The sequence below is a fragment of the Podarcis muralis genome, chromosome 3 (genome assembly GCF_964188315.1).
Source record: "Podarcis muralis chromosome 3, rPodMur119.hap1.1, whole genome shotgun sequence".
Lineage (NCBI taxonomy): Eukaryota > Metazoa > Chordata > Lepidosauria > Squamata > Lacertidae > Podarcis > Podarcis muralis.
Window position 1 is genome coordinate 74,544,498 of NC_135657.1, and position 9,742 is coordinate 74,554,239.

Below are 9,742 nucleotides of genomic sequence, written 5' to 3' on the forward strand. Positions count from 1 at the left end.
CAAGTGTAGCAGAACTGTGACTAGAGACATTCTAACATTTTTTTGAATTCACCCTCAAATCAGAGGAATCTGCCACCTGTCTTTTTAGAGAGGAAAAGAAAAATACTTTGTTAAAAGATTGCGTATGTTATAGCATTGTCGCAAGCTGAAGCATTTTCTGGGTTCAGGAATGTCAAGTTAAACTGAAGGTGCTAACTAAAAATAAAATCTTCAAGTTTTATTTCAGGTACCCTAAGGCTGCAATCCTAACCCCACTTACATGAGAGTAAGCCCCATTGAATTCTTAGTAAACATAGTTAGGTTGCGCGGTTAGTGACTTACCTGAATATAATCCTTTGTCCTTTGCACTTATCTCCTTAATTTCAGGTAAGCTAAAATTTTGCTTCCAAACAAAAGGTAACTATTTTAATGTCCATTACTAACACCTGTATTTATATATAAAATGTCATCAAAATTGTGAGTAAAAATGCATTAAGATCAAAACAAAACCTTCTTTAACAACAGATTTCTAACATAATAGACAATTGACTTAAGTCCAAGTTGTAGATGTGTTGAAAAATTAGAACATTGTTATAATTAGTTCAGGGAAAACTCAGAAGTAAACTAACTTAATTTATTTGCATAAATTGCCGTTCTGTTATCTTTAAAACCAAATGCAAATTGGCTCTGTCTGATACGATGATGGTTATTTGGCTCAAAAGTGCTTCAATTTGCGTAGCAATCTGGTGTCGTCTCTGCAGTGAGACGATCCCAGGTAACATACAAATCCTGAATTATTCCAGAAATTAGTATGTTTAAAGCATCAATTTAAGTGCTAATTGCAGTAGTAATGAGAAAAAGCAGTACTACTGTGAGATTTGCATCTCCCTCCCCATCAGTATGCCTGGAACAGCGGCTGACTGGCAGAGGATTTGGCTGCTAATTAAATAATTGTATGCATGGTAGTGTTCGCGTCTGATTCAATAGATGAAGATTAATCCTCAGATAAATATGTTTGGCTGGTATTGAAATGTCTTAGCAGTTTCTTCAAAAATAGCTTTTGTGTATGTGGTGTGCCCATATCTTTCATGTGTCTGTTTAATATGTCAATAACATAAACTCTGCTTACACTATACATCTAGATGCATGTAAGTGTAAATAAATACATTATATTACAACGTAGAAGGAAACGCTCAGCTGAGTTCGAAGTGGCCATGCAACATATCTGTATGAAGCCCATGAATGTGCTTTGCAGGCCCAAATAAAAATATGCTTCTAAAACATTTGTCATTATTTTTAAAAGAGAAACTATCACATAAATAAGTTGCAGGGCTTAATTGGGCTTAATTTTTCATTCACCTCTTTCTAAACCAAATAAATAAGAAGCCAAAGAAAATACGAATTACCTGTGAAAATGAACCTACAGTAATCTGAATGGGCAAGAGTGACTCTCAACACAGGTCCAGCATCCATAGGCAGAAGTTTCTCCTTCTCACCATCACTTACACACAGTAGATAGCATGTTTGGGGGATTGGAAGCCTCTTGTGTGCTGGATGGATGCAAGGTAAATATACCTACCGATCTCCCACAGTCCCCTTAACATTCCAGTAAAGGAGTGTGAGATAGAATCCTATTGGAACCCTGCACAAGCAGGTGCCTCACCCTCAGTAAAGTAGATCCTGCCCACTGTTTTGTTGTACAATTTTTCAAAAGCACATCACTTTATATGGGCCAAAGCTCTAAGACAATACGTAGTTCCCGCGAAGAGTTTGCTGCACTTCAATTTTGTCAAGGGTACAGAAGTTTGATATAGGTACCTAGATTTCAACATGCAGGCTTTTTCTCTCTCCCTTCTTGTTGCAGCAGAGGCAGTGGGGTAGGGGAGGAATGAAGAAGAGAAACCTTTCACACACACAAAACAACAACCCACCAGTGCTTCTCCTTCAAACCTCCATGATTTGAAGGATAAACTGTAGGGGATCTGGGGTTTTGAAAATGCATTTTCACCCCACCCCATCAGCTGACAGAGGGTAGGAGCATGTATTTCACAAAGGCCTTCAAAAATAAAACCAACCCACCCCCCACATTTCTGCTTCAAACTTCCATGAAGATTCAAAATAGAAGTGGGGGGCGTTTGAAAGCCCTTTATAAACATCCCCCAGCGCCAGATAATTGAAAGGGGGATGGCCCTGCCCCCCTGTGAACTTTGGCCTATCAGGGGTGAGGGATATAAAGATGTAGCCTTCTGGCCAAAAACAGTTCTCCACTCCTGGTTTGCAATATCTGCAACAGATCTATATCTGGTTTCCTTTGAAAACTATCATTGTCTTGAAAAAGAGATTAAAGCTATCAAAGTTGCAGTTAAGAGACTTGTAAAATTATTTTTTTAAGAAAGACATTTTGACTGTGATGGATTAGGCAGTAATGGCCAGTGCCCATTTCCCAGCAGGCTGTCACTGAGTGCTTCCCACAAGTATCTGATTGGGCACTGTGGGAACAGGGAGCCACACAAGTGACATGCAACTGGTACAGAGTAAAAGCTTTTTAACCCTGCCCAAGTGAAAACTATAACAGAAGTTCTGTCAGAATTACCCCCTTGCATCCCTCAGCTGCCCAGTTCTGTACAAGCCAAGTCACAGAAAATAAGTGAGCTGTTAAGGGACTAAGGTGAGAATTCTAAAAGAACCTCATTTGTTGTACTCAGTGGAATAGGGATATGGTTAAAGAATGTGTGCCTGTGTCAGCATCAGTGCCAGCATTGGGGGGGGGGGACCTACATCCCAGCAAAGGGCTCACTGATGATCTCTGTCAAGTTGCTGCAGAGTGAAAAGTGGGGGGACCAGTATTATTATTATTATTATTATTATTATTATTATTATTATTATCATCATCATCATCATCATCATCATCACCATCATCATTAATACCCCACCCATCTGGCTGAGTTTCCCCAACCACTCTGGGCGGCTTCCAGCAAAACATCAAAATACAATAATTAATTCATCAGATATTAAAAGCTTCCCTAAACAGGGCTGCCTTCAGGTGTCTTTTAAAATTCAGATAGTTGTTTATTTCTTTGGCATCTGATGGGAGGGCGTTCCACAGGGCAAGCGCCACTACTGAGAAGGCCATCTGCCTGGTTCCCTGTAACTTTGCTTCTCACAGTGAGGGAACCGCCAGAAGGCCCTCAGTGCTGGACCTCAGTGTCTGGGCTGAACAATGGGTGCTGAGACACTCCTTCAGGTATACATAGAGACTGTCTTGCCCAAAACCCAGAGCAAGCACTAGCTAGCACATATAGAAGTGAATCTCTGGGCACAGCCAAAGCTACTCAAGGCTTAGCCCTTGCTCACTTCAAACTATAGCTCCAGTTTGAAATACAAAGCTGATCTGGAATGTAAGGAACTTTTGATCTCGAGGGAGTCCTGAAAACTGCCAAGTATAGAAAAAGTGATAGTCGCTAACTATTTTAAGGACATTAAAGATTCAATCCACTTTGGTTGCAGTAAGCAACTTTGAATGTGGATAACTTTCCATAAGAATTTGAACTTTTGGGTAATTATCTGAACTGATCCTCTGAACTCTCTGTGGTTTGCCTTATCACTAATTAGCACTTCAGTGACTCACTCATTATGGATTATGTTGGGAAGATTTAATTCAGAATGTAATTATAAGTAGTTTTCAGTGGCTTATAGAAGAATAGTTTAATCAGTAGGGGTAAGACAATTTTTTACATAAAAAATGGACATAAAATAATCTTTCTAAAGCATGTGTAGTACTCTTCAGGGGTTTCATATTTGCTTTGTTTGTGCTGGCAAAGTCAAATTAAGGAGTGAAATATTTATGGTGACAATTCTAGCAGTCATGTTAAAACAAACAGACCCACTGACTCTTACGGAAATGGGGAAATATCCCTAAAGCACTGGAGATCGATTTTGGAGGGATTCAGGAATGATCTACCCTTGATCCATGTTTCTTTCCTCTCTCTTGGACTACCATGGCAGTTCTGACATGTAGCTCCAGCCCATATCCTTGTGTGAAAGACACATGGGTGGATGTTTCTGAAACATCTATTTTTGTACCTTAAGGCTATGTTTCACAGAGTGCTGGTGTCCAGTCTTGGTTTTGTGTGTTTATGGATCTTCCATGTTTCTGAGCTCTTGAAAAGCCAGATAAGCCGTTTAATTTTTGTGTGTGCGTTTAATGTAATGGTGTGTAGTATCCGCTTGTATGTTCAAACATGCATGTGCATGTTTTGTTTTGATCACAGCCTGTGAGCTGTGTCCAGCCTGCCATGTGTTTTTCTGTGTCCCCTTCTTTGCCCATCAGTGGGTAATGATGCCACATCAGGATGTATCTTGGGGACTGACTGAAATTCTCAGTTCTATGAGAGGCTGAATAAGCTGGCCCCTGAGTTAGTGGGTGTGAAAGCTTAGTCCCCCAGACCTCTAATCTGCCCAACCCTGATTTAAATTAAGTTTGTTCCACCTGGAGGATAGCAAACCTAGCTACTTGTTCTTTTTATGGTTCTAACCATTTGCCTGTTGCCCCTCAGCTTCGATCATTGCTCACCATACACCCATGATTAACAGGAATGCAATTAGGGCCAAGAGAGTTGACCCCCCTGTTGCTTCTTCCACCTTCTGGGAAATGAAATTGTTAGTGACACAATTGAGGGATTTGTTGGACCTTATATTCTTGGCAGAGTCTGAGTTCCAACAGACATCAGAGTGGTTGAGTTTTGGGGTACCGTCTGTGACAGAGTGGAATATTGTGTGGCAGGTTGCGATAACCCAGGGGAATAATTTTTAAAATGCAATACTCTGCATTGCACAAGCAAAAGGGCCTTCCATTAAATCAAAGCCACGATGGAAGAAAATCTGGTGTCACATGGCAGGGAGCACTTCATCCAAGAAGGCAGATGCATGCACTAGCTTAAGACAAAGTAGGTGCTTTCTTCAAATTTATTGTTTTGGTCATATGCAGGTTTAATTTATTGATGGTTGTGTTTTCTTCAATATTGTTATAGTCAAATTATGCATATGTAATTAATTGATGGTTCAATTAAAACTATTTAATTGGTTAAGTTTCTTTAATCAGGCAACATTAATTATTTATTAATTCATTAGCTGTTCATTAACATACATGCCCTACAATCCAAACAGCATATAGAGTAGCATTACGTGCTACTTAAACTAGTGGTATAAGATGTATTTCAGGTACGCAACGCTTGGCATGTAGGATTGTAGGCCAAAATTAAAAGTGGAGAGATCTCTCTATCTTCTTCCCTACCCAGCAGTTGTCCTGTGGTAATACCAATAGATTCAGTACTAAGGGAAGCTGAGCAGCTGAAAAAGGGAATAATTTGGGTACCGTTGATATAATATGAATGCCCATTGCAGATAGCACTTTTCTGCAAATCTTTGAATCTGATCTGTTGAACTCTAGAGTAAGTAGGTATCAGAGCCTGGTATCCCAATGCAGCAGAGGAGCCAAATAAAAAAGGCTGATAACAGAGCAGGGGTGGGAATCCTGCAACCCACAGGACAAAGTTGGTCCAGTACAGGTCCCTGTTTGGCCCACAAGGCCATTTTTGCCAAACCACACCTTACATGATATGGGTAGAGACACAGTTAGATCAGCTGCATGTCTTGAGTTCCCCCTGGGGATCTCGATCACACAGCTGGTTCCTATAGTAAGCAGCTTTGCCAGCCTTGTGCTTGCCACTTTGTCAAGTCTGGGGCTGGCGAATCCCCCTGCTCTGCATTTCCGAAATGCCTGCCAACTCAGTGATGTTCAGATGCATGGAAAATGCTGCACAAGGGACTTAGGCAGGTGGGTGAGACAACACACTTGCCAATCATAAGGTGTCCTAATGTCAATGTTGGCCCATAGGGGTGGGGACTGATCGTGATCTGACCCACCAGGCCAAAAGGGTTCCCCACCCCTGCAATGGAAAGTTAAGACCTGCGAAGGAATAATGGACAGCAGTTTTGTAATATACAAAAATCCAGAATGAAACTCATAATTACAGAATGAGATTTTGCACGTAAAATGGAAAAACAAAAACAGTTGAGAATGTTTGGGAGACGATTTTATTTTTTGTGTTTTTCCTACTCTACAGGCTTGGCATTTCTTGTCCCACTTGCCCGTTATAGAAGTTAATATGACTATTAAAGGTGGCTCAGATGATGCAGTTCAAGAACAGAATGAAGTACCTGTCCCAATGCTGGCAACAAACATGCGGGATAACAAAAAGTGGATCAAGTTGCATGCGGACCAAGAATATGTCCTCCAAATAAACTTGAGGAGATTGCATGTGGGTTACACCAAGGTAGAATTGTTTTGCTTTTCTTTGTCCCTGTCCCTCACACTGGTGCCTAATGCCCATTTCTTGTCCTCCTTTTGGATATCTTAGAGTCATCATGGTATGGCTCCATCAGGTCAGTTTCATATGATGACTATTTTGCTTGAAAAATCACATGGTAGGGCTTGTATTTGCCGTATTGTGAATTCTAAGCCCAATGTGGATGGTCACAGCTGTATAATAATCAAGAGGTCGAGATTCAACCAACTAGCTGTATTCACTCATCACATGTGCCATGTGGTTAGGACTCTGTGCATATGAGACCTCCCATATGTGGATATATGACATAGTGAAAGAGGTGGTTCCAGTTGGTGTGACCCTAACACTCCTTGACCACATGCTCAGCTATAAGGCATTAAATCATGTACAGACTCAAAGACATTCTCTACACGGCTATTGTATTTTCTTGATGTGGTATATACCAGATCTCTCCGAGACCAGGTCTAGAAGCTCCATGTGTTGCAAACTGCTGCAGCTAGACTGTTGGTGGGAACAGACGGTTGCTAGCACATACCTCTGCTGCTTAAAAGTGTGCACCAGCTGCCCATATATATTACTGGGTCAAGTTCAAAGTTCTTCTATTAGTTTACAAGGCCCCTAGCAACTTTGATGCAGGATAGCTTAAGGCAGGCATAGGCAAACTCGGCCCACCAGATGTTTTGGGACTACAACTCCCATCATCCCTGACCACTGGTCCTGTTAGCTAGGGATGATGGGAGTTGTAGTCCCAAAACATCTGGAGGGACAAGTTTGCCTATGCCTGGCTTAAGGATTGCCTGTTTCCTTATATTCCTGCCCAATCAATGGGAACATTGGGGGGAGTCTGTATTAGTGGTTACCCATGACTCAGATAAACAGCTCATATCCACCAGGAGTCATGCACTCAGTATTGTAGCCCCAACCCTGTGGCCAGGATTAGACAGGCCACTTCCCTGCTGAACTTCTAGTACTTGACAAATACCTTTCTATTTCAGCTTAAAATGCCTATATTAAGTCCCCGTTCTGTTTTTTCAATTAATTTTGATTTTGCCCACTGTGCTTTTTTAAACTGTTGCGCACAACTTAGAAATTTTGGGTGGTCATTCCATAAATGTGCATTTTCTTCCTTCCAGGGCAGGCAAGACAGCAAAGCCATTGCACCGCGGTTCCCCAAGACTAAAGACGAAGGGTGGTTCTTGATCCTAGGAGAAGTGGACAAAAAGGAACTTGTTGCTTTGAAAAGAGTTGGATATGTCAGAAACCAGAGTGCGGTTTCAGTTGCTTTTTACACCCCAGAAATTCCTGGAAAGTAAGATATTACTGAATGAAAGCTGTTTTGGTTTTGAAACTGGGACTTCTTTTTGTGGGAGCGAAACAAACTGATATCCTTTTCTTTCACTTTATCACAGGTATATCTACACATTGTATCTTATGAGTGACAGCTACCTCGGAATGGACCAACAGTATGACATTTATCTGAATACCCTACCAACCAATACGTCAGCACAGGTCAACACAGAGATCTCTGGTGCCTTAAATGACCTGGCTCTGAACTAACATGGCCTTTGTACTCACCTGTGCCCACATGTTCATTCTGGGAAAGGGAATTGTGTTTGCCCAAGTGCAATCAGCATCCAACTTCGACACCTAGGAAATTGAAAGTGACTACTGTATTGATTCTGATAACACAGAGTTAGCCACAGTGGCCTTTTACCCAATAAAAGGGTTGCATTTTTTAAAATAAATCATTTTCTAGGTTTCTTGCAAAGCGACTCTGTTTTCCTATTAATGTATATTGCCACTGTTGGTTTTGGCAGGTCAGGAAATGAAAGGAGCAGATACTTTGATTTGCAAAAACTTAACCTTTTCATTAGTGTTCCTGAAATCATCATTGCAGCCACTTTCTGTGATCCAAACACACCATTTATGTGTAAGTAAGCTGGAGATTCCAAACTAGCTCTCAAAGAGGCAAGAAAGTTCCAGCTGCATGGATGGTTTGTGCATGAATGAAGTATTTCAGTCACAGCCACTCTGTGTAAATGGTCCTTTCCCCCCTTTAATTTATGAGACATGGTGATGGGGGAACTTTGCTGAGGTACCTTGCAAGGTTTTGTACCGAAGACAATGCCTGTGGCACATTTTGTCATCTCAGAATTTTCTGTGTAAAATGTATAGGAAATAGTAATAAAGTTCAGCACTTAAGCACATCATACGTTTGAAAAGTCATTGTACCCACGGGCCTTTTAAAGGACTTCAGTATTGCCTGTACATTCAATAGGCTGTGGCGTTTCAAGTTACATACAAAGGGGTTCGAGCTGAAATTAGGAATGTAAAGGAGCAATGCATGTTTAATGTCTGTAGAGTGACTTGTACTGCAGTGGATAATACTGGTAAGTTTATTGGGGGGGTCTAAAAAATTCCTCACTAAAACAACACTGCTACTGTACAGTGGTACCTTGCAAGACGAAATAGTTTTTCATTTTTTGAGTTGCTTCGCAAGACGAATTTCCCTATGGGCTTGCCTCGCAAGACGAAAACATCTTGCAAGTTTGTTTCCTTTTTCTTAAAACCGTTAATACCCAGGGAAACCGTGCTTCGCAAGATGAAAAATTCGCAAGACGAAAAAACTCGCAGAACGAATTAATTTCGTCTTGCGAGGCACCACTGTACTTGGTAAATGTATTTAGAAAGGCCTAATTAATAGCTAGTACAAAACGATGTTAATGGGTATATTTGTTTGTTTGTTTCTGGGTGGCATATAAAGTTATCTGGGCAGCTTACGATAATAAAGCACAAAGAAATAGATTCAGTAGGTTTGCGATATAAAAATCAAGAATTTAAAAAGCTGGAGAAAGTAAAAGGGGTTTTCTCTGTTGCCAAAAATACAGCAAAGTGTGTGCTCTGGGGAGAGCATTCCACTCCCAAGGTGCTGCCACTGAAAAGCCCCTTCCCCAATGCCAAACTTTACTTGGTGGGGGTCCATGAAGAAGGGCCTCCAAAAGTGGTCTCCTGATATGTGTTGGCCCATAAGGGAAGAGTCTGTCCTTCAGGTAACCTACTTCCAAGGTGTTTGGAGCTTTATAGTGTTAAAGCCAGAATGTTGAATTGGACCTGGAAGCGGACTGGAATCCAGGACAGCTGACAAAGCAATGGTGTAATATGAGCTAATTGCACAGTCCCAGGTAAGTGGTGCCCCCTCTTCTTGACCAACTGAGGCTCCTGGATCATTTTCAAAAGCAACTCCATTGCAGTAATCAAAGCAGGAGGCTACCAGCACTGATAACTGAAGGAAGGCTGTCTCCATACAGATGTGGCTGTGGTTGGTATATCAACTAAAGTTAACAAAAGGCTGTTTGCACTGCAAAAGCCACTTGTGTCTCTACCAACAAGGTGGCATCAGTGAACATCTCCCAAGC

At 41.3% G+C, this 9,742-nt stretch overlaps 1 protein-coding gene across 2 annotated transcripts in view; it reads left to right on the forward strand.

Moving 5' to 3' along the window:
* Positions 1-8,533, forward strand: part of ASCC3 (activating signal cointegrator 1 complex subunit 3) — a 205,333-nt gene extending 196,800 nt beyond the window's left edge. For both annotated transcript variants that reach the window (XM_077926143.1, XM_028723051.2), the window contains 3 exons: positions 6,105-6,314; positions 7,460-7,635; positions 7,736-8,533. In XM_077926143.1, the coding sequence (XP_077782269.1) occupies positions 6,105-6,314; positions 7,460-7,635; positions 7,736-7,883 (534 nt within the window). In that variant the 3' untranslated portion in view covers positions 7,884-8,533. The remainder of the gene's footprint in view (positions 1-6,104; positions 6,315-7,459; positions 7,636-7,735) is intronic.
* Positions 8,534-9,742: the final 1,209 nt, after the last annotated feature.